The sequence below is a fragment of the Eptatretus burgeri genome, chromosome 2 (assembly GCF_056783735.1).
Source record: "Eptatretus burgeri isolate ZD-2024b chromosome 2, Ebu_testis_v1, whole genome shotgun sequence".
In the NCBI taxonomy this organism is placed as follows: domain Eukaryota; kingdom Metazoa; phylum Chordata; class Myxini; order Myxiniformes; family Myxinidae; genus Eptatretus; species Eptatretus burgeri.
Genome location: NC_140962.1, coordinates 84,968,288 through 84,993,079, shown reverse-complemented (window position 1 = coordinate 84,993,079; position 24,792 = coordinate 84,968,288). Strand labels below are relative to the sequence as shown.

Sequence of the window (24,792 nt, the reverse complement as noted above, 5' to 3'; positions counted from 1 at the left end):
GAGGAAATGTGTGACTAACCACTTTTATTGCTGCTTTTTCTCTTTTTCAGATGACTGCAGGCAAGGTGCATCTGCATAATTAAAAAGTGGAAAAGCCAACGGCCTGAAGAGAAGATCTCTCCCACCTGCATTTGGAACAGATGTTCTGAATATGAGCTTGCCTTAAAGTGTCTGCCCTGTCCACTCACCGAAGCAAAGCCAGCACATTTGGAAAGCTGATCTAATGACTTTTGTGGAGGGTAGAAGAGTATTTCTGTTCCGAAGCAATGCATGTTAATCTGTTAAACTCCAGCAGAATGTACTGGTAGCCATGTTTACTATCCAAGAAACTGTGCTGGATATGTTGGAAGGCTTGGGAATTTGGAGGACTCCAATTTTGTTTGTTCAAGTCTACGTGACAAAGAAACAACAGCAGGTGAAAACTCAAAACAAGTGAAATGTCCAGCTTTGATGACAGGGATCTTTTGTATGGGGTTAAATTGAAGAGAGATGGTGGGAATGTTGGCTTTGTTCCAAACCGCAGTGAGAGCTTCCAGGCACGTGCCAATGGAGTTCCAAAAATGGGAGTCCGTGCCTGGGTTTCTCCGCATTTGACTTATGATACTCGTGCCACTGTGACTGGTGTGGTGCGAGATTGGGACAAGGCAGAGGACATACCATATAAAAATGCCAATGGGGGTGAGGGACACACCATGCCAATACGTGGTTCACGTCGCAGGCCTCAACTTTTCCAACAGGACCTATTCTTGCAACAACCACCGAGCACACTACGACAACGCAGCAACAGTGATATTGCTCTCAGTGAGTTAGATGTAGAAGTTACAAGCATTTCTGGATCAGTACCCAAAAACACTACAATGAGTGGGGTTTTACATCGCGAGTACGGGAGCACATCATCCATTGAGAGCCGTACAGTATGTACGGGAAACACTCGCTGGTTTCTCCCTGCACATCGTGGCCAATCTAAAACTGGTTTTTTGGAAGTGTTGAACTCGACCCCACCTGGTAAAACTGCAAGCCAAGATGGCCTTGATGAAGTAGGTTTTGAAGGGGCTCAAGCTATCCTGGCTCGTCGGAAAGACCGTCGGTCCAAGTCTGATGCGGGTGACCAATCAATCCTGCTCAAGCGAAGAAGCAAAGGTGGTGATGATATGGTTAAAGCAGAGGGAGTTAAGTCCCAGGACAATGCTGGGACTGAGAACAGACTACTAGTATGTCGCCGAGCTTTTGCCCACTTTGATGTCCAGAGTGTCATATTTGGCCTCTTGGGATCACCTGATGAAAGTTGTGCTTCCATGTATGCACGCAACATGAGCACAGGTGCTTCTGCAGCCTCCCAATCTGCAAAGGGTCAACTCAAAGATACAACCATGGCAGGAAGCAGTTTAGAGGAACTGAATTTGAAGCAAGAGGAGGAGTGTCATGATCATGGTGATGGCAAGTCCAATGAGATAGTCAAGAGTTGTCCTTTCTTCCGCAATGAGCTTGGTGGTGAGGGTGAAAGGCAGGTTGGCTTGTCACGTGCAAACGCTGGCTGTGTCAATTCTGTAGGCATCCGCCCAACCATTGAGCTACCTCTTTACTACTGCCGCACTAATTGCAGCCTCTCGGTGCTTGAAGGACCTCGTGATGGAAACCTACTCAGGCGGGAGAAACCAAAGCGCTACGTCATTGAGCATGTTGACCTGGGTGCTCGATACTACCGGGACTACTTTTATGGTCGAGGTACGTGGGGTTTTGGTGCATGAATTTGTATGCATGTTCTACTTGTGTTAGAATGGTTTGTTGAACTACAATAAATGTTTTGTAAAGTCAAAGGGAAATGCATTACAGACAGACACTAATCAACAAAGAAAAGCAGAAGCCAATCACATTGAGGTATTTTGTACTCTATATTTATGAGTTGGATCTTCTTATTCTGCTCTTCTGTGAAACGTGGAATTTTCTGGGAATTAGTTGCATTTGCAATTGGATTACTCTGTACGGCTTTCTGTCTCATTTGCCTGTGGGACATACATTGGCGCAAGCTAATGGAGGACTGTTCCTTGACATTTGCTTTGAGATGTCTCCAGGGACCCTTGCTCTATTTTCACATTTCCACTTGTATAAATCCCAGTTTGAATTGGGGTTTTCTGTAAATAGTAGTTAAATACACCAACTTTATAATTTTTTCTTTTTATTGACCCTGCAATAATTCCCTCTTCGGATCGTCTGATGAAACCATTCTCTCTTGGGATTCTTGCTCTTCCATCAGCCTCACGACTCTAAAAAAAAAAGAAAAAAGCAAACTTATTTATTTATTTATTTATTTATTTATTTTAGCCATTACATTTGGAAGTGGCTTGGATAATTGCTAATTCTCTTTTGTAAGCACAAGTTGGATAGAATTGCTTGTCCTTAGGGTTATATATTTATTGTTAGGGCTATGTATTTATTTGCACAAATACAGTGGAGTGTCTCCCCATCACCCTCAGCATTTCCCCCTTTACCCCACCATCTACTGCCCAGCGTCCTCGCCATATGCAATGCATATTCCCCTCCCCAGACTCTCTTCTCTTCTCTTCTCTTCTCTCTCACACACTCCTATCTTCTCTCTGTGCAAGCTTCGCTATGAGCCTGATCCCACTCTAGATTGGGGAAAGGGGGGGAGGGGGAGAGTCAAATTGCATTTCAACCTGAACGCCTCTTCCAGTGACTAAATGCAGTTTAAAGGTGGCTGCAAATGGTTAGCAAAAAAATGCTTACTTTTCTATCAGTCATGGATGATTGCTTTTGCTTTGCAGAGTTCCCTGATGGTGTGCAGGTTGAAGGATTCGATAGTTTACTGTCCTTCCAATAAATGCGTACCAGCTGCACAGTGAACTTTTATATTACAACCTGTTAATTGATTTTAAGAGGATTTTCTCATAATTACATTGTTTCAGAACCCAATTATTGCTCAAGGTCTCATATAGCTTCGAAGCAAATGAGACGTGTTGTTCAGAGCTACATTTCATTATGCAACATGCAGAGTGGTCCATGTGTGCTGCTGGATTGTCCGACAGCTCTTGGGGAAAGGCAGGAACTGCAAGAATAATGGCACAAGGCCAATAGTGGTTTTCCAATTACTCAGCCCTTGTGGGCTATCCTGTTACATGTAGTTCATTTTCTGACTTGCTCTCTGTCTATTTGTTATTTTTTTATCTTTTAATTTGCCCCTTTCAATTGAAATTTTGTTCAGTCACTATTTGTATTCCAAAAGAAACAGGTTTCTATACTTTGTGCTACCTTGGAATCACATACTGTATATGCTAAAGTCCCCCCCCCTCTTTTTCAGTGTTGTGCGGCGCTCCACTGTGCTCTCGAGCCCTCGTCTTGTGTGTAGTTTGTCCTGTGATACATCATGGCTTGGTTGCAACTTGAGACCATGACAAGTGATATGCAATTAAGGTGCAAAGTAGGCCATGTGTGCTTTTATTGGAATGGAAATAGCTCTCCTGTTCAGGCAAGCAGGTTGTGAAGATGTGGCATAAAATTCGCATCAATCAAATTCCACGACTTCAGTCATATATCATCCTTCGTTAACAGGTGTCGCTAATTAAGATCATTGTTAGGTATGACAGACTTCCACCAATTTGTAAATTTCCACTTTCCTGGCTCATTTGATCAACAGAGTTGAATGAAAGTCTGGTGTGTCAGTCTGCATGCATGCATGTCAATGTGAAGCCTTTTCTTTGATTTCTATATAATTCCACACCCCTTGACCAAGTTCCACCAACTTTTTCAGGGTCAGGGGTACCTAGGGCCAGGTTCAGGGCACAAAAAAAAATCCTCTCAAAAATCCCCCCCCCCTCCTCCACAAGGAAATTATCTATGTGTATGTGCATAAGGTTTGAAAATCATAGGAAAACAAATCAAAATGGCTGGGCCAATCTCCACCTGATTTTGCATACGTACTGGGTGTACCCAGGTTCAGGTCATGGGTAGAACCCATCCCCGTCCCCTTCCCTACAAGGCAATTCTCTGTATGTATGCTTTAGTCTGGCTGAAAATCAAGAAACTAACCTCAAACAAGGAAGTGAGGCCATTTGGCACATCATTGGATGGCACACTCTTGGGTTATATTTTTTTGCGAGAGCTTTAAACGTCAATCTTTATTTAGACTTTAGTAAACCGTCAAAAACGGTTTACTAAAGTCTAAATAACCAAATCTTGATCGGGTGACCCAACTTGTGTGTATGTATATGTATATGTATATGTATATGTATATGTAAATGTATATATAATGTATATATGTATAATATATATATATATATATATATATATATATATATATATATATATATATATATATATATATTGTTACAGTTGAGGAAATTCGCAAACCACCATTCAGGTCCTGTAGGTGAGATATCTCTGTAAGTACATGTGGAGTTAGCCCCAAACCCTTTGTTTAGAGGGAATAACTGTGATTCATTCGGGCTGCGACCCTTTGAGACAGTCGTTTTTCTGTTCTATCTTTATTTTGAACCAACCACGTCGCAACCGCCATCACACAACAACCATCAACCGCAACGCCGCTTCACAACAACAACAATGCCAACAGCCACGACCTTTACCTTCACAACTCGCTCCCGCAAACATCGCATCACCGCCATTCCAAACGTCGCCATGGCCATGGACCACCACTTTAAACCCTCCACCACCTTCGCCTCTCCTTCTGCGGCCATTCCCGCACCGCTTGTGGGCACCGAGCGTCAGGCTGTCCTGGCCTCGTGCGGGACGCGCGCCGAGCCGCGGGTGCAAAGTGCGGCCTTTCCGAGGATAATTCAGATCAGGAATGATACACGCCCACTTCTGATCCGTCCAATCAGCAAGCGCGGGGCGGTTTGGCCCCGCCTCCAGGCGCGTCGGAGTAGAATCGGGATATGCAAATTCTCGGATCAGGGGAGACTCACGCCCCTTTTTCTCCGTCCAATGGGTGAGCGTGGCCCCACCCCCAGCTCGTTCTGATCCAGAAATTTGCATATGGGTTCTCCTGCCGGCCTATAAAGTGCCGAGCGCAGGGTCGAGTCAGTCTCGGAAGAGTCAGTTTTGGAGAGCAGAGTGTGGCAGCGGCAGTCAGTTTCGGAAGAGTCAGTCTGGAGAGGTCGGAGAGCCGAGTGGAGCTCACAGTCTGTCGGGGTTCGGAGTCTGTCGGGGAGCTGCAGAGAGGGGAAGCCTGGAGCTTGGAGCGCGGTCGAGTCGGGTTGGAGCGCGGAGTGAGTCGGGAGGCGAGGGCGTACAGCTGGTTTGCTGCAGTCGGCTGAGGAGAATTGCAGAGGAGACCGGATAGCTTGGGTCCGAGGCAAGGAAGACGGCGGTCGGCGACGAGCTCGCAGTGGAGTCGCTCATCGCGGGACCCAAGCAAGCCAGCTATCCTCTTTCCCCAGAGCATCAACAATTCCCCCTTTTTTTCCCCCCGCGCTGAAATAGTGCGAAAAGGGGGGGCCCCGTTCCCACCCCACTCCAAGCAGTGCCAACGAAACCCGCGAAGGAGCGCGGAGTCGGGGCACCGCCACGCCGCCACATTTGCGGCTCATCACAAAGAGACGGGTAGGATCCACCCGGTCTCGCGGCCCACAGGCCCCGTCTGCCCCCTTGTCTTTGAGGGTGGCCCTTTTATTTTGCTTTTGAGTAAATGTGTGGTTGGCGCCGTCTATAAAGTAAAACTGTGTAAGTGTTGCCGTGTGCTCGCGTAGTCGGTAGTAGATCTGTATTGTTGTGTTTCTTTTGTCGCATTTGATATATGTGCATAATTGTTGTAATTGTAAATGTGTGCTCTCCGTGTGCCGCGGAATAAATGTGAATTTTGTTGAACTGTTTTTCCCGTTTCGCTTCGTCTTTTCTTTAATTGAATCTCCATCTTGCTTCACATAAAGGGTTGGTAGTGGGCTTAATACGCCCGATAATTAATCGGAACCGTCGAGGCCGACGATAACACCGCTCGGTTATCCCGATAGTACGGAACGGGTCGCTTAAGTGGCCCGTGTCCGGAGTCGACCTGTGGCGAGGTGCGATCGCCCGGTCTACCCTCCGCGTGGGTACTTAGGTCGGTCGAATTTGGCGAACAACCCTATCCCACGCGGGGGCCGATTGGCACGACCGTGGTGAGGCCGAAAGGCCCACCCGTGACTAGCTCCCGGCGTTAGTCCGAGAGGGTCACGACAGAATTGTCCGTCCGGTGGGCGACGTGCCGCGATTCGAGTTACGTGGCCGTTCGCACGCCGGCGGGCACGAATTCGCAACTATGTATAATATATATATATATATATATATATATATATATATATATATATATATATATGTATGTATGTATATATATATATATATATATATATATATATATATATATATATATATGTTGAAATTGACACCTCCCATGCTCCTCCAGCTGAAACTGCTGCGTAAAGCAACCAAGAAGGCCGACACAAGGTAAGCGCTGTGCTGTTTTTGCACCCTTCCCAGAGTTCCTCCACAGCTATAAAGACATTCCCAAATAGTACATGCATGAGAATCCCAATGCTCCACACACCCTCAGCTGCCGGACCGGTTTCATCGCTTATTGGCGAACCATCAGCGACAGCAATGCATATCAATGAGGCTCCCAACCATGTACCATGTGCAAACGTCAAAAGCAGTCAATATTTGACGTTTGCACATGGTACATGCTTGGGAGCCTCATTGGTATGCATTGCTGTCTGCGCTGTTGCTGATGATTCGCCAATAAGCGATGAAACCGGTCCGGCAGCTGAGGTGGTGTGTAGCATTGGGATTCTCATGTGTGTACTATTTGTGAATGTCTTTAAAGCTGTGGAGGAACTCTGGGAAGGGTTTGATACAGCATAGCGCTTACCTTGTGTAGGCCTTCTTGGTTGCTTTATGCAGCAGTTTCGGCTGGAGGAGAATGAGAGGTGTCAATTTCTTTATATAAATCCTCGCCACCTGGGTTTCACTAATTCGGTGACAGCTGATTGGCTATTTCCTCCATTCACAGGAAAGAGATGTGGGTGGGTCTTTGGTGCGTGTGTGCGTGTGTGCGTGCGTGTGTGCGTGCGTGCGTGCGTGCCTGCGTGCGTTATATCCACAGCCGATGCTAGTCAAACATATTTGCATTAAATGGTGTGAACCTGACACCTCTCAATCAAGGACATTTCTCATATTCCTATATATCCACGAGTCCAATTTGCATTGAGCAACAACAGTTATGGTTAACCACATTGAAATTGCCACTCTTTCGTTTAAATGCTGAAAAGACTATTTGAATTTCACATTTTGTGTCAGCATCGGCAGGTTAAACGTGCTCGGCGAGCCAAACTGAGTCAGAGTAAGCACATAAACAGCGCATGCACAAAAGGACTCATTTAACTTTCATACGTCCTTTTGAAAGTCACATACCGGCATCCTCACTTAACGACCGAGTTCCGTTCCTATGACTAGGTCGTTAAGCGAATTGCTTGATAAGGCCTTAGTTATTTTATAACTTGGTTTACGGATCCGCCGACGGTATATTTGCCGAAATGAAATATAAATATAAAACACATTTTTAGCCTTTTATATTCATACATTTTCTGCCGAAGGGGCAAAAGTTTCAAAACCTGAAATGTAAACGTTGGCATTTATTTTCAAAATATAATTTCGCACGCGCACCAAAATGTCGAGTCCCCTTTAACCAAACTGCGCAGTAGAGCTGCGCAGTAGTCTTCAGTCATGGTGTCTGAGCAGTGGCCAGTGTTGTTCAGATTGACTGTGGTTTCTAGGGCATAAGTGATTGTTAAGAAGTATGTCAGCGGTATAAATTTGAGTGACTGTATTGGTGATTTAATCACCCAACATCTTGACGACGAATATTCTGGCCGAATGATTGCATCAATTCAGTGCAGCAGCAGGGATGATTTGCAGGCGACTCCCGATCGTGCCGATTTTGTTTCTGTCGAAAGTTGTACACTGCTGTTCGTATTGAAAGATTTCGGTGCCAAGTACGTCAAAGTTTCCCTGCGGGATGCTGATATTCCGCCTTCAACGGACCAGAAATCAGCCTTTGATGTGCTCATGGGGATGGGGAGACGGTATGATCAGATGCCCACTGAAACCTAAGCTGGTTATGGCTCTGATTGACCGTTTTGAACGTGTTGAATCCAAGTCGACACCTTTTTTAATCATATCCAGCACTATGCACTGGTGTGCACGCACACATCTATGACCTGGACAGTAATTTTCTCAGCATTGTTTCCATTTGTTTGATGATCCAACAGGTTTCTATAAGAAAAACATGCCAGACTATATTGTAAAAACAAGTTTTAATCCTTTTTTATTGTTTTTCACATCAGATGATACAGTGAACAATGGCATCCTGCATTTGAATGGTTTTCCATCTTCAATGTTTTCTTCGATCCTCCTGGTCTGGGATTTATATTTATTTCCCCCCACCTACCCTTGTCTTTTTCATGGAACATCCAAAAAAAATCATAAAAATATATAATTTCTAAAAATTGAAATTATATTTATATTTATATTTATATTTCGACCTCCCGACCCTACATTTTAGCTGAAGAACTGCGTAAACCAAGTTCTAAAATAACTAAGGCCGAAGCGAGGATTTATTTTTATACAGTATTTTAAACTTTTTTTTTTTTAATGAGGATATTTTTTTTGGCAAGGATTTTTAAAAATGTTTGTACAGTAGTGCCTGGTGTTGGCTTAGTGGTTAGGATGGTGGCTTGGGATCCCAGGGTCCTGAGTTCAAGCCCCGTTGGCTGCTGAATTAACACCAGGGGGTTGACTCAGCCTGTCATCCTTCCGAGGTCGGCGAAATGAGTGCCAGTGTACTGGTCCCGGTGTATGCCCCGGTTAGAATAGGTGTACCATATCCCTGTGTGTCGTAAGAGGCGACCAGGGTTGGCGTCAGGAAGGGCATCCGGCCATAAAACATTGCCTCAAGAAAAAGCCAAACCCCTGCACAGCAGGGAAAAATGGCTGTAAAAACAGTCATTTATACAGTAGTGTACTGTATACTGTAATAAACAGAATAGAGGAAATCAGCTCAAATATACACTACTTAGGTTTGCATACTTTAAATACAGGTAATCGTTTTTATTTATTCTGAATAAAGAAAAGGTCGAAAGGAAACTCCAACTTGATAACTTTGTTTTAATTTGCATAACTCTTTCAGATTACAGAACATCAAAATACAATCAGCAAAAATTATAAAAATGATGTGCCAAAAAACATTAAAGTTATAAAAAAAGACATTCAGATTAACATTTTAGTCATTGAATCCTTCAAAGTGTGGTCGTGGTTCGGGGTCATCATCGGAGTTATCAACAGGGTTACATGTATGTATATGTATGTGTATATATATATATATATATATGTATATATATATATGTATATATATGTATATATATATATGTATGTATATATATATATATATGTGTATATATGTATATATGTGTATATATGTATATATATATATATATATATATATATGTATATATGTGTATATATATATATATATATATATATCTATGTATATATATATATATATATATATATCTATGTATATATATATATATATATATATATATATATATATATATATATATGTATGTGTATATATATATATATATATATATATATATATATATATATATATATATATATATATATATATATATATAGTGTTATAGTTTTCCCCCGCGCCGGGGTGCGAGCGACCGCTTTTAACTAATCGCAGCCGCCCGCCCACCGGACGTGGCAAACCTAGTCGCAGCTTTCGGATCAACGCCGAAATCCAGCCACGGGTGTGTCTTTAATCACACCGAAAATCAGCCAACTATTCTGTCCGCGCGCGACAGGGTCCGATCACCGAATTGTCGCTTTACCTAAGTATGCGCGCAGACAGAAATGCCGGGGATTTAAACCTCGACGGGACCTGCTTGGAAACGAGCCGCGAAGCAGCTCGCTCCGTTTGCGATTGCCGAGCGGATTATCGCCAAGCCCGTCGGACCCGATTCTATTATCGACTATTAAAAAGCCAGCTAATATTCCGAACTTAACTATGGCAGTTCAATTGAGGGAAGAGGATGCAACGAGCAGGTAAACATTCACACAATGACATTTATTCGTTCCACACGTATGCAATCAAACATGTATGCAATCAATCATGCACGTATTCAATCATGCACGTATGCAAACAAACACGTATGCAATCATGCACGTATGCAATCAAACATGTATGCAATCATGCAGGAATAAAGCAAGACGAAGAACTACAACCGTTCTATTTATTATGTACACTTACGACAATTCTACTTTAGGACATGGCGCCACGACATTCATATAAAGGAAAACCCCAGGAAAGGAAAGGGCAAGAACTGGACCTCGTGGGCCTTTAATAGTTCACGGAGCTGTGAAGACCGCAAGAGCTCCGAGAGGCCGGGCTGGTTAGCTGTCACCCTCGTGGCGACTCGCTGAGCGACCCTCGACGTATCGTCAGGAACACGGCAGCTTGGTTGGTTCAGGCCCCGCCGTGCGGCCTTGGTGGATCGGCCTAGCTGACGCCGCTTCAGAGGAACGAACGGGCTTTTGCTCTTTCGAGAGTTGATGCTCTTTTAAGAGCCCGTCCGTTCTTCAGCGTTGGCGATCTCTCTCTGGCTTTCCCCACGGACTCGCAGTTCTGCACGGCAGGCTGGCTGCGCTCCAAGCTCCGACTGCAAACCGCTGGACTCGAACCCTGGCTCCAAGCTGCAGTCTCCTCGGCTTTCTCCGACTGAACTCCACGGCAAACCCAGACCTCCACCTACTGCAGCTCCCCGACTGACCGCAGGCAAAACCTCCACTGACTCGCTTGGCGTTCCAGTGCGCCTTTTTATGGGGTCCGTGGGTGAGGTCTGATCCTTGACCTCTCACCCATCACCCCTCGCTGGCTCCACCCCTTTTGATCTTTTGATCCGATCGCAAGTCATGCGAAGAAAGCGGACGTTGCAGAGATCATCCTTCCCACGCGGACGTTGCAGAGATCGGCGGCCCTCACCCCAACTAGGGAGTCCCCACGTCTGGTGGCAGAGATTTTGTTCGTTGGTAGGATTTGCCGTGGCTGGCGAAAAGATGGCGGCGTTTGTAGAGATGAAGGTAAGGCGATGTTGTGGTTGCTTTGTGGTGGGGATAGCGTGGTTGTTGAGATAGTGGTTGTGGTTGGCGCTGTGGTGGTGATGGCGTGGTTGTTGAGATGCGGTTGTGGAGAAGGTGGTTGTGGTTGTTCCAAAATAACGATAGGAAAAGAATAACGGCTGACTCAAAGATCACAGCCCGGTTACATGAATAATTGCCCGTTAAACATCGGTGGGGAAATCTAATTTGAACACACACTTATAGACATAACTGATCTCTGGGATACCGAATGGTGTCCTGTGAATTTCCACAACCGTAGTGTGTGTGTATGTGTGTGTGTGTGTGTGTGTGTGTGTGTGTGTGTGTGTGTGTGTGTGTGTGTGTGTGTGTGTGTGTGTGTGTGTGTGTGTGTGTGTGTGTGTGTGTGTGTGTGTGTGTGTGTGTGTGTGTATATATGTATATATATATATATATATATATATATATATGTATATATATGTATATATATGTATATATATGTATATATATATATATATATATATATATATATATATATATATATATATATGTATATATATATATATATATATATTGTTACGGCTGTGGAAATTCGCAATACACCATAAAGGGTCCTTAGATCAGTTATGACGCTAAGTTTATGTGCAGATAGTTCACCACCATTGTTTAAAGGGCTGCGACTCTTTGAGATAGCTGTTTTTATCCCCCGCCGCGTGGCGGAAGGGGGATATTGTTGTCACCCAGGTCGTCCGGCTGCCCGTCCGTCCTTCCGGGCGTCAACATTAATAGCTGTGAGTGCAATAACTCATAAACTGTTCGCCATATCGATTTTAAATTTTGGTCACACATGTACCACCTGTAAAGGAAGAACCCTATTGATTTTGGGCGTGGCAGGATCCAGGATGGCCGACTGGGGCAGCCATCTTGAAAAAAATGTTCTTTCGCTATATCAATTTGAAATTTGAGTCACACATGTACTACCTGAAAAGGAAGAACCCCATTGATTTTGGGCGTGGCTGGATCCAAGATGGCCGACTGGGACGGCCATCTTGGAAAAAAATGTTTTTTGTAATAAATGGAAAACCGCTTATCTGATTTCAATTATTTTTGGTTACTACGTTCCTCACCCCTGGGGAACTTTTTTGAGATGATGACCAAATGGTGTCTTGTTTCCAATTCACCTCCCTCATTATCTGGAATATGTATGACCTTTTTCATTCAATGGCGGGGGATTCCCCATCTCTGATGGTATATTTCTGTTCTACCGTTATTTTGGACCGTCCGAAGACTTCAAACGAAGGCCCCGTGAAAGGCCTACAACGGCGCGTGAGTTTTCCCGCCTTTTTTGCGGCGCCGGAGCTGACGGGAGAGGCTGCGAGAGCTCGCTGGCGATTGGTGGATACGGGGTGTGAGGCAGCCGTGAGGATGAAATGCCTCTTTTCGAGGAGCTTCTCGAAAGGGCTAGAGGAGAGGCGGAGCCAAAAAGGGGGTGGAGCGAAGGGGCGGAGCCCCGCACAAAATAGGGCGGACCGCGCGTGGGCTCGCGTTCTTGGTGGATGTCGTGTTTGAGCTCTCCTCTCTCTTGGTGGACGTCGTGTTTGAGCTCTTCTCTCTCTCTTGGTGGACGTCGTGTTTGAGCTCTCTCTCTCTCCTGCCTGGATCATCGCGTTGGATTCCTCCTCTCTCCTGCCTGAGATGTCGTGTTTGGACTCTTCTGGCTCTGGATCGTCGTGTTTGGACTCGTCGGACTCTGGATCGTCGAAGGCTCGTCTCTCCCGCTTGGCGCCAAGTTGTGAGGGTTGCGAGCAGTGGTCCCGGGTCGAGGCGCGCACGAGAGGAGAGTGCCGGAGAGGGCTCGCCGACCGTCGCCCCTCGAGGGGGCAGGTCACCTGCTACGGTCTCGTGGGACCTGTTCGGTCTCCCACGTCCTGTGTCATAAAGACCCAATTGGTCCAGCCTGACCCCCTTGTCGATGAGGGGGTCTTTGTCTTTCCATTTCTTTTGCTTTTGTATGACTGCTGTTGCGCCGTGTCCCTATAAGTTAGACCTGTGTAGGTGACTGTACATTGCTCGTATTCGGTAGTAACGCTTTTCTTGTATATTGCATGATTCCTTGCTTGTGTTGTGTGTGCAATATGTGCTTTGTAATAAATGTCCTTGTGTGAAATGTATCCCGTTCGTCGTCTCTTTCCCCATTGAAAGTGCCATCTTGAATCGCAGAATAAATTAGTAGTGGGTTTTGAACACCCAGGGTAACGAAGAGAATCTGATCTGTCGAGGTCGGCGATAACACCGCTCGGTTATCACTGTAGCACGGAACGGACCGCTTAAGCGGTTCGTGTCCTAGGCCGACTTGCGGCGAGGTACGATCGCCCGGTCGACTACTCGCGCAGGTACTTAGGTAGGTCGAATTTGGCGAGCAACCCTATCCTGCACGGGTGGGCAATTGGCACGATCGTGGTGAGGTTAAACCCCCACCCGTGACTGGCTCCTGGCAGTAGTTCCAGAAGGGTCACGACTGAATTGTCCGTTTAGAGTTACGCAATCGCTCGCACGCCTGGCGGGCGAGAATTCGTAACAATATATCTATTATAGACGAAGTGGCCTGCACCTTGCCTTTTAATGGAGGTTGGTGGAGGGAGTGCGGTGGTGCTGGCCACTCGGAAGGCGGGCTCGGACCTACCTTCCTCTCTCCCCCCCCCCCAACCTATCGCCTTTGCCTGTCTCTGTCCAGACCCACCCCCTTAATTTGTCAAAACCAATTTAGCCCCAACTTATTTTTTTGTTTGTTTTTATTTTTATTTCTACTTCCCTTCCTCTATAACTCGTCCCCTAACCCCCTTTACTCCCCTTGTTTGGCTAAGCTATCATCTCCGAGTCTACTCCCAACCCCTACGTTCCCTTCCTGGAGGGGAATAAGGGAGAGCTAGCGTCCTGTGTCGAGGCCCAACAAAGCCTCAGGATGGCCTCCTCAGACTTCAGCGATCTTAACCCAAAGTGGGTCCAGCAGCCCACAACGAGAGCGAAGGGGTGGATGGTGCGGAGGGGTACACTTCCTAATCTACCCTCACCATTTAACTGTTAAACTACCCCGGGGCTTTCAACAAGCGCCTCTCGCTTAATCTACTGGTTCTCACAACCCAGATTCCCGTCGCCTGTTTGGTGTCCTCGCAAATTTCGGGCCTCGCCCTCTAATTTTCTTCCCGTGCCCTCACACAGTCTCACGACTGGGACGCGTGGCTCCCTTGGCAGGAACTACCCTCTGCCGATTCTCCAGCAATGGCACCCCTGGGCACTACACTGCCTCCGAGCCTACCAGCTCCCTAAACACTGGGGAGTGCCCTCCCTGGCGACTCCGCTGAAACGCTCACGTGGCAGGCTGGCACCCCGGGCCCCTTTCCGAGGGTCACCCGTGCCCACGACACTGCCCACATGGCATGTCGCGCCCCGGGCCCCCGCATCATGTGGGCGCACCTGTGCCCAGTACACTATCCCGGCCCCCCATGGGCCATTGGCCAACCGCGGCCGACTAGCCCGGTGCCCGGGGTACCCACTCAGCGATACTCACCTTTCGCAGCCACGCTCCCAGCCCGTCAACAGGGCTCCTGCACCCCTTCAAACAGGTATCGAGCCTACACTCCCACCAACAGCAAAACAACCTCCATTTTGTCAATTTGACTAACCCAGCTAACTCACTCTACACTGACCCCAGGGTCCCTTGGGTGGGAATCACTCTTCCCCCCAATCACTCATCGCACCATGCATTCCACAATCACTCCATACACACAGACCCGCTGGCCTCACTCACTCAACATGTCTCCTTCCCACACATCGCTGATTTCTGCCATCCTGCTCCCTACATCCCCTAACTACCTCGTGCTCCCTCGTCATCCCTTACAATACAGCACGTTCCTTTTAATCTACGTAGCTAAGCTACGTCCCCTCTACACACTCTGTCTGTCATTGTCCTCAAAAATCATTTCCCATAAATCCATTTCCCAACCTAAATCTGAACTACAACCCCTCTACCTAATCCATTCCACGGGCCCCATGAGGACTTACCCCTGCCCCATGAGACCGGTCTAACTATCACTAACCCTTCCCCCTATCTAGTTCCATCCTGTACCCTGGCAAGGGGGTCTCCCACCCCTTGCCTGGGAATCCTGTTCACCCAAAGCGAGGCTTGATTTTTTTTTTTGCACGTGCACCACCGCGGCAACTCGCAACCTGCGCACCAGCGCGGCAATTCACAGCCGCGCACCTTTGGCGTGACGTCATGGTTGCTGATCGCGTACCTTGTCCCTCCTTGGACGGTACCATCGGCAGGGGTTCAATCCCTCCTGCCGGATTCCAACCATACGTGCAGCCATGACGTCACCCTGCGCATCAAAAAAAACAAGCCTCGCGTTTCGAGGGGTTTCCCACACGAACACATGTGCTCTGCCCGTCAGAGCTTCACACACACGCTCGCACGGAGAACCCGACCGGTCCAAATCCGTAATCCAGCCTACCCTTTGTCCATCCGCGGGATCGGCAACATCCACCGCTGGCGTTTCCGGACCGGGTTTCACTCCCGCAAGCACGCACGTGGCGGCCTCGTGCGCTGCATGACACGAACCTCGTGCTCGCCGCTTGGTAAACCCGGCGCGGTCCCCAATACAGCTACGGCCGCTACCCGGCTTTTGTTCCTCTGTTGCCGCCATCGTCGCACTCTCCGTTCCCTCCACGCGCTCAAACTCCCGCGTGTCACAAGACACACCTCGAGATGGCACTCTCACTCGGGCACGCGGTTGCGTGCTCCCGCATGCCGACCGTCATTTCACTTTCATACCGCCACCTCACACACGCTGTCTCTCTTGCACTCGGCCGTTCACTCACGCATGCCATTTCCCTTGCACACGTGGTTCCATTCACACACGGTGCCTCATCCACACATGGCGTGCTGGGAGGCACGCACTTCAGCTCACTTGCAACCTCGCACACCACTCCACTCACACACACGGTCCCTTTCACACAACGCCTTTCACCCACGCTTTGCGCGCATTTCAGCACACATTTCGCCTCACTCCTGAACACACACACAGGAACATTCAGAATGAGGAATCGCATCACCACAAAGGTTCCCAGGGCCTTCAAACCCCCCAAGCTCCATGTGCACCCATCCACAGCACTCATCCCCTCAACTCCGCGAAGCTCGACTGGACCCACCTGGTCGTGAATCGCTTCAAGGGGGTATACTCCCTCCCCTCGTTCCTGGAGGAGGCTATCCAGCTGCTTGCACCGGGTCACGCAACATTCCCTGAGCTCCCCCTCATCGTCCTCCACTAACTCTGCTTGTGTGTGTTCGTCCTCAACCCCGTCAAATTCACCCTCTATCTCCCATGTCTCTGCCAACTCAGTCACCTCATGTATATTTGTTTCCTCCTGGATCTTCGTCTCTGTTCCTCCTTCGTTCTATTTTATTCAGTCTCGACTCGGTCTATCTCCCGTCTTATTTTGTCCTCCCCTGCTTCCATCGTGGGCCGGACAGCCGTTGCACTCCCTCCCAGCTCGTTCGCTCCAACACGTGGCGCCGCCATTTTGTAATCCATTGTCCGCCTCCCCTCTCTCCATGCCTGCCTGTCTGCATTCATCACGTCCACCCTGGCATTCATGCTTTCCACAAATCGCCCCATAAACTCCATGCGGCCTCCCATGTTTTGCGCATTCGCTCTCATTTCGTTCATATCCTCCATCAATCGTCCCATCACATCCAATATCTGGTCCGTGATGGAAACCACACGTGGGGGATGGTCAACCTGCATGGCGCTATCATCCAGGACCATGGATTCTACCATTTCTAAACACATTCCTACTACCCCCAGCACCCGTTCGCTTTAAAAGCCATCTTATTTCGCGGAATAATTAATTTTCTTTTTAATCGCTCGAATTTGGGGAACACGGAAGGTCGCTTCACTCACCCCTGATCCGATTCCGTGAATTTAGTTGGAGGCGGGGTGGATTCGAATCTCACTCCCAGACACCAGTGTTACGAATTCTGGCCTGCCAGGCTTGCGAGCGATTGCGTAACTCCAATCGCAACCGCGTTGCCCACTGGACGGACTATTCAGTCGTGACCCTCCTGGACTACCGCCAGGGCCAGGAGCCAGTCACGGGTGGGGGTTTAACCTCACCACGATCGTGCCAATTGCCCATCCGCGCAGGATAGGGTTGCTCGCCCAATTCGACCTACCTAAGTACCTGCGCGAGTCGTCGACCGGGCGATCGTACCTCGCCGCAGGTCGGCCTCGGACACGAACCGCTTAAGCGGTCCGTTCCGTGCTACAGTGATAACCGAGCGGTGTTATCGCCGACCTCGATGGATCAGATTCTCTTCTTTACACGGGTATTCAAAACCTACTACTAATTTATTCCGCGATTCAAGATGGCACTTTCAATGGGGAAAAAGACGACGAACGGGATACATTTCACACAAGGACATTTATTATAACGCACAAGCAAGGGGCAGTCATGCAATTTACAGGCAATGCAATGAAAATTAATCGTGCACGGGGCGGGGATAAAGATATGAGCAAGGCAAAAGCACTAAAACCGACTATTAGTTATTCTTTACGAGCACTTAAACTGTTTTACTTATGGAGACTGGTTCCACAAACACACACACACAAAAGCCCAAATAAATAAAAAGAAGAGCGTGACCGTGTGGTGAACTCCCCGAGCTTGTGTCCTCCACGATTCGACTCCGCACACGATCTGGAGCGACTCCGCCGCGACCACCAACCCCCTCAAAGTGCCCTCGATCCAGAGCGACCCAGCCAGCATGGTCCGGTGAGCGAGGTTCTGCGAGCGAGCCTTCGCGTCCGCTCACAAGCACGCCTCAGACCTTGTCGTCACGCTCGCGTTTCTCCTCCGTGGAAAAAACTCTCGCCTTCGCATTCCTTTTCTTTTTTCAAACTCAACTCGCTCACGCTCGCGTTCCGCCCCTTCTCAACTCCCGCCCCTCCTTCTAGAACATGCGGGAAACTTCCAGAAGGAAGGGTTTTTCCCTTGCAGGGTGAAATCCACCGCAGCGACGCCATTCGTTCAGGGGAGGGGGGGCGGGGGCCGCCTGCTTTCCCTCGTTGAAGGCCAGGCCTCTGACAACCGTATGCCGAGGTAGAACGTGGTGGTTGTTGAGGCGGCGTGGTTGGTGGTTGTTGTAATGGTGGCGTGGTTGGCGTTTGTTGTAATGGTGGCGTGGTTGGCGTTGTGGTTAAGGTGGTTGTTGTGTGGTTGATCCAAAATAACGATAGATAAAGAAAAACGGCTATCTCCAAGGATCACCGCCCGGTGAACACGGAAATTCCCTCTAAACAACGGTGGAGAAATCTAACAATATAATTACTTATCGTCATAACTGATCTCAGGTCCTTTTTGGTGTATTGCGAATTTCCACAGCCGTAACAATGTGTGTGTATATGTATATATATATATATATATATATATATATATATATATATATATATATATATATATATATATATATATATATATATATTGTTGCGGATTCGCGCCCGCCGGCGTGCTGACGGCCACGTAACTCGAATCGCGGCACGTCGCCCACCGGACGGACAATCCAGTCGTGACCCTCTCGGACTAACGCCGGGAACCAGTCACGGGTGGACCTTTCGGTCTCACCGCGATCGAGCCAATCAGCCCCCGCGTGGGATAGGGTTGCTCGCCGACCCGACCTACCTAAGTACCCACGCGGAGGGTAGACCGGGCGATCGCACCTCGCCGCAGGTCGACTTCGGACACGGGCCACTTAAGCGACCCGTTCCGTACTATCAGAATAACCGAGCGGTGTTATCGTCGACCTCGACGGTTCGATTAATTATCGGGCGTATTCAGCCCACTACCAACCCTTTACGTGAAGCAAGATGGGGATTCAATGGAGGAAAAGACGAAGCGAAGCGGGAGAACAGTTCAACAATAAAGCACATTTATTCGCGGCACACGGGAAGCACACAAATACAATTCCACCAAATGCACACAAAAAAAAGAAAACACAATTCCATTTACACAAAAAGCAAACATAAAAGTGAAAACACAGTGCAGAGCTAATACCGACTACCGAGCACACGGCAACACTTATACAATTCTACTTCACAGACGGCGCCGACAACACATACCCAAAACCAAGGAAAAGAAATACCCTCAAGAATGAGGCAGGCCTGAGGCCGAGACCGGGTCGGGCCTACCCGTCTGGTGATGAGACGCGGAGCGGCGATGGCCCCGCAACCCGCGGGCCTCGTGGACGGTGTCTGGTAGGGGGTGGGAACGGGGCCCCCTTGGTCGCACTATCTCAGCGCGGGGGGAAACAGGAGGGGGTTGCTGATGCTCGGGGTATAGAGGATCTTTATTATCCCTGGTGTGCGTCTCCACCTCGGCCAGGTCGCGCTGCCGGCCTCCCTCGGGCGTGCAGCTCCCGGCACCGACGCGAGCACCCCCTCGTCCGACTCTCTTCAGCTTCTCCAGCCACTGCAGGCTTCGGGCTCCAGACTTCCACACTCGTCCCCTCCGTTCCGACTCCTTCTCGTTCTCCTTCTCGTTTTCGTTCTCGTTCTCCTTTTTCTGACTGACGAACACCGTCCTTTTATCCCCCCGTAACTTCGCCTTTGACCCCCTCCCTTTGACCTTTCACCTCGCTCCCCATTGGCCCGAGAAAAAGTGGGCGTGAAGGCTTTTTGATCCACAAATTTGCATATATCGATCGTTCTGGAGGCGGGGCCAAATCGCCCCTCGCTCACCGATTGGACGGCAAAAAGTGGGCGTGTGTCGTTTTTGATCCGTTTTTGAAGCACAAAATCCGTGATTTTGTACACGCTGTTCAACGTGCGCCCTACACGAGTCCAGCATCGGTGCCCATGAATGGCGCGAGATGACGGTGATGCGATGGTGGCGAGGTGTGACGTGAAGGTCGTGGCGGTTGTGGTGAAGCGGTGGTTGTGGTCGGTGGTTGATGTTGTGGTTGTGATCATGGCGGTTGGTCCAAAATAAAGATAGTAAAAGAAAAACGGCTATCCTGAAGAGTCGCAGCACGTATAAATGACATGTATTCCCACTAGACAACGGGTTTGGGCCTAACTACACATGCACTTACCGAGATACCTCACCTAAGGGACCTGAATGGTGGTTTGCGAATCTGGTAACCACAACACTACCCCCTTCCCTTTTTACAGACTCGTCCCGAGTCGTCAAATTTTCGTGTGCCATCATGTGTAGTTTTCCCCTAGTACACTTTACCTACGGATCCCTGAGTGCGACATTCATGGTATTCGTGTCCCCAAAATAAATAACCTGAGGGCTGTGTAACTATCTAAACAAACTCACTCACACGGACGACTTAAATAAAATTGCCGGCGCTAGACAGACATGCCGGGGGCGCACTCATATTTACAGTACATCTTAACCTTAACTTACAAATTTTACACTAAACCATGGCCCAGGATCAATGAACTCTGCAAAGAAAAGCAGTTAGCAGGGAGCCAGGCTGCCCACATGCAGTCTCTGGCTCAAACAATGCAGGTGACAGGGAACGTGGCTGGCTGCTCACACGCAGTCCAAGGCCTTCCCTTTTGAACTGAACGCAGTGAACCACAACGGTGCATGGGCCGCACAAACGTAGTCTCCGTGCCAGCTCAAGTGGCACACGCAATGAGCACAACGAATGGATGCATGAACACAAACACGGTGCACGGGCCGCCACTGCAGGCCCGTGTTGTAGCTGCCAACAGGGCAGTTCTCGCAGCTTGCAAACTGTTGCTTTCTGATCCTGGCGCACATGGAAACGAACAGGGGGGGGCAAAGCAAAAATTGAACGGGGCTGGTGAACGTGGGCAGTGGGCATGGCATGGCAAAGGTAGCAGGCAAACACAGCCCGCAGAAGAAGGCCGCTGCAGGCAAACGCAGCCGGCAGATGAACTGGCCGGCACAGGCCTTGAAGAAAAACAGCCAGCAGATGAACTGGCCGGCACAGGCCTTGCAGCACAGCAGCTGCAGACGATCCAGCCGGCACAGGCCTTGCAGCACAGCAGCTGCAGACGAAGTTGGCCGGCCTCCGCCTTGAAGCAAAACACGGCCAGCCGATGAAGTTGGCCAGCTCTTGCCGTTCAGTGGAGGTTGGTGGAGGGAGTGCGGTGGTGCTGGCCACTTGGAAGGCGGGCTCGGACCTACCTACCTGTCTCCCTCCCACCTATCGCCTTTGCCTGTCACTGTACATACCCACTCCCTTAATTTGTCAAACCCCAATTTAGCCCCCTTAATTTTTTTTATTATTTTTTTTTTCTTTTACTTCCCCACTATAAATCGTCCCCTAACCCCCTTTATCGTCTTTGTTCGGCTAACCTATCCTGTCACCTCGCCTACTCCCAACCCCTACGTTCCCTTCCCGGAGGGGAATAAGGGAGAGCTAACGTCCTGTGCCGAGGCCCAACTCAAGCCTCAGAATGGCCTCCCCAGAGTTCGGCGATCTTAACCAAAGTGGGTCCAGCGGCCCACAACGAGAGCGAGGGGATGGATGGTGCGGAGGGGCACATCTCCTAATCTACCCTAACCATTTAACTGTTAAACTACCCCGGGGCTTTCAACAAGCGCCTCTCGCTTAAAGTATTGGTTCTAACAACCCAGATTCCCGTCGCCTGTGTTGGTGTCCTCACAATTTCGGGCCTCGCCCCCCAATTTTCTCTCCGTGCCCTCACACGGTCTCCTGGCTGGGACACGTGGCTCCCTTTGGCAGGCACGACCCTCTGCCGATTCTCCCGCTATGGCACCCCCGGGCACTACACTGCCTCCGAGCCTACCAGCTCCCTAACACCGGGGAGTACCCCCCATGGCACCTCCCCTGAAACGCACACGTGGCAGGCCGGCCTCCCGGGCCCCTTTCCGAGGGTCACCCGTGCCCACAACACTGCCCACGCGGCTAATGGCGCCCCGGGCCCCCGCACCAAGCAGGCGCACCCGTGCCCACTACTCTATCCCGGCCCCCCATGGGCCCATGGCCTACCGCGGCCGACTAGCCTGGTGCCCGGGGTACCCACTCAGCGATACTCACCTTTCGCAGCCACGCTCCCAAGCCCGTCAACAGGGCTCCTGCACCCCTCCAAATGGGTCTCGAGCCTACTTTCCCACCAACAACAAAACGACCTCCATTTTTCAATTTGACTAACCCAGCTAACTCAATCTACACTGACCCCGGGGGTCCCTTGGGCGGGAGTCACTCCTCCCCCCAATCACTCATCGCACCATGCATTCCCCATTCACTCCACTCACACAGACCCGCTGGCCTCACTCACTCAACATGTACTCACCTCTCAACTCACCAACTCTTCAACACACACACCGCTGAACTCTGCCATCCTTCTAACTACTTCCCCTAACTAACTCGTGCTCCCACGTCGTCCCTTATACTACAGCACGTTCCTTTTAACACTACGTAGCTAAGCTACGTCCCCTCTACACATCCTCAAGTCTGTCACTGTCTCCAAATAATCCCATTAATCAATTTCCCAACCTAAATCTGGCTACAATCCCTCTAACTAATCCATTCCACGGACTCCATGAGGACTTACCCCTGCCCCATGAAGTCGGTCTAACTAAGCTAACCCTTCCCCCTAACTAGTTTTCATCCTGTGCCCAGGCCAAGGAGGTCTTTCACCCCTTGCCCAGGAATCCTGTACACCCGAAAGTGAGGCTTGCTTTTTTTTTTTTTTTTTTCCATGCGCAGCACCTGCGCGGCAACTCAGAGCTCGCGCACTTTACACCAGCCCGTGACGTCATGCAGCTGCACGTGTTCCTCGTCCCTCCTTGGACGCTACCATCCGGCAGAGATACCCCTCCTGCCGGATTCCAACCCCACGTGCAGCCATGACGTCACCGTGCGCATAAAAAAAACAAGCCCCACGTCTCGAGGGGTTTTCCACACGAACACATGTGCTTTGCCCGTTGGAGCTTAACACACACGATCGCGTGGAGAACCCGTCTGGTCCAAATCCATTGTCCTGCCTAAACTTTGTCCGTCCGCGGGATCGGCAAATCCACCGCGTGCGTTTCCGGACCGGGACTTCACTCTCGCAAGCGAGCACGTGGTGGTCTCGTGCGTTGCACAGCACGAACCGCGTGCTCACTGCTGGGTGAACCCGGCACGGTCCTCGAAACAACTACAGCCGCTACTCGGCTTTCGTTTCTCCCATGTCGCCGTCTCCGTCTCCATTCCACACACGCATACCTGCGTGTCACGACGCTCACACTCCATTCCGTTACATTCACACCGGGAGACGCGGCTGCGTGCTCCCGCATGCCAACCGACATCTCCCTTACATACCGCTCTCTCACACACACGGTCTCCCTTGCACACGGCCGTTCACTCACGCATGCGGGGGCACTCACCCGCGGCGCCTCATCCACACACCGTGCCTCACTCACACACGCGGGGGCACTCATCCGCGGTGCCTCATCCACACTGGCCGTTTCATCCACACACACGGCCTCACTCACACACGGTGCCTCACCCACACACGCGGGGGCACTCACCCGCGGTGCCCCATCCACACTCGGCGTGCTGGGAAGCACGTACTCTGGCACCATCGCCACCACACCACTCACACACGGGGTCGCACTCACACCTTGCACCACACACACAGGGACAACCACACAAGGGATTTGTGTCCCCACAAGGGTCTCCGGGGCCTCTATACCCCCCAAGCTCTCCGTGCACCCGTCCACAGCACTCCTCCCCTCAACCTCGCAAAGCACGACCGAACTCACCTGGTCGTGACTCGCCTCAAGGGGGCATACTCCCTCCCCTCGTTCCTGGAGGAGGCCATCCAGGTGCTCGCACTGGGTCTCCACCCAGTCCGCCAGCTCACCCCCATTATCCTCCACTACCTCTGTGTGTGTGTGTGCGTCACTTACCCCGTCTTCCTCGTGTAGTCTCTCCTCTATGGTTCCCTTCCCGGCTACCGTCACTGCCAACTCTTCACCCTTTACCTCCCTTGTCTCCACTATTATTATTTCCTTTGTCACGGCCTTCATGCCCGCCTGCAGGCTTCGGCCCATGTTCTGCGTCTCACCCCGGAACTTTTTCATTTCTTCCCTCATTTGCTGTGTATTCGCATCCATCGTCGTTTTCACTTCATTCATTTGCTTGTTCATTTCGTTTTTCATTTCATTTGTATTTGTATCCATCTTCGTTTTTACTTCATTCATTTGTTTGTTCATTGCCGCCAGCATGGCGCATAGCTGGGCCATGTTGGATGCACTCAGCTGAGCCGTTTCGGCAAGGGTTGGGGAAGGGTCTTGGTGGAGAGGGGGGGGGAGGTGTCATACACCGCGGCCGCTGCCGCACCCACCTTGGGCCCTGGGTTCAGTTGGGCGAGTCCGTGTTCCTGCACAATCAACATTTCCTGCACGGGGATTCCATCCTGGACCATGGATTCTACATTACTATTACACATACCTAATCCACCCGGCACCCGCTCGCCTTGAGACGCCATCTTGCTTCTCGTGAAGGGTTAATTTGAATCACTCGTAATTTGGAGGGAATCGGGGGTCGCTTCTCTCACCCCTGGACCGATTCCCGTGAATTTAGCCGGAGACAGGAGAGCC

The 24,792-nt window shown here is 49.7% G+C and overlaps 1 protein-coding gene across 3 annotated transcripts in view; it reads left to right on the top strand.

The window, feature by feature from the left end:
- The window catches only part of LOC147032475 (signal-induced proliferation-associated 1-like protein 1), a 322,965-nt gene that overhangs the window by 150,205 nt on the left and 147,968 nt on the right, over positions 1–24,792 (top strand). For all 3 annotated transcript variants that reach the window (XM_085870130.1, XM_085870128.1, XM_085870129.1), the window contains one exon: positions 51–1,725. In XM_085870130.1, coding sequence (XP_085726256.1) covers positions 438–1,725 — 1,288 coding nt within the window. In that variant the 5' untranslated portion in view covers positions 51–437. The remainder of the gene's footprint in view (positions 1–50; positions 1,726–24,792) is intronic.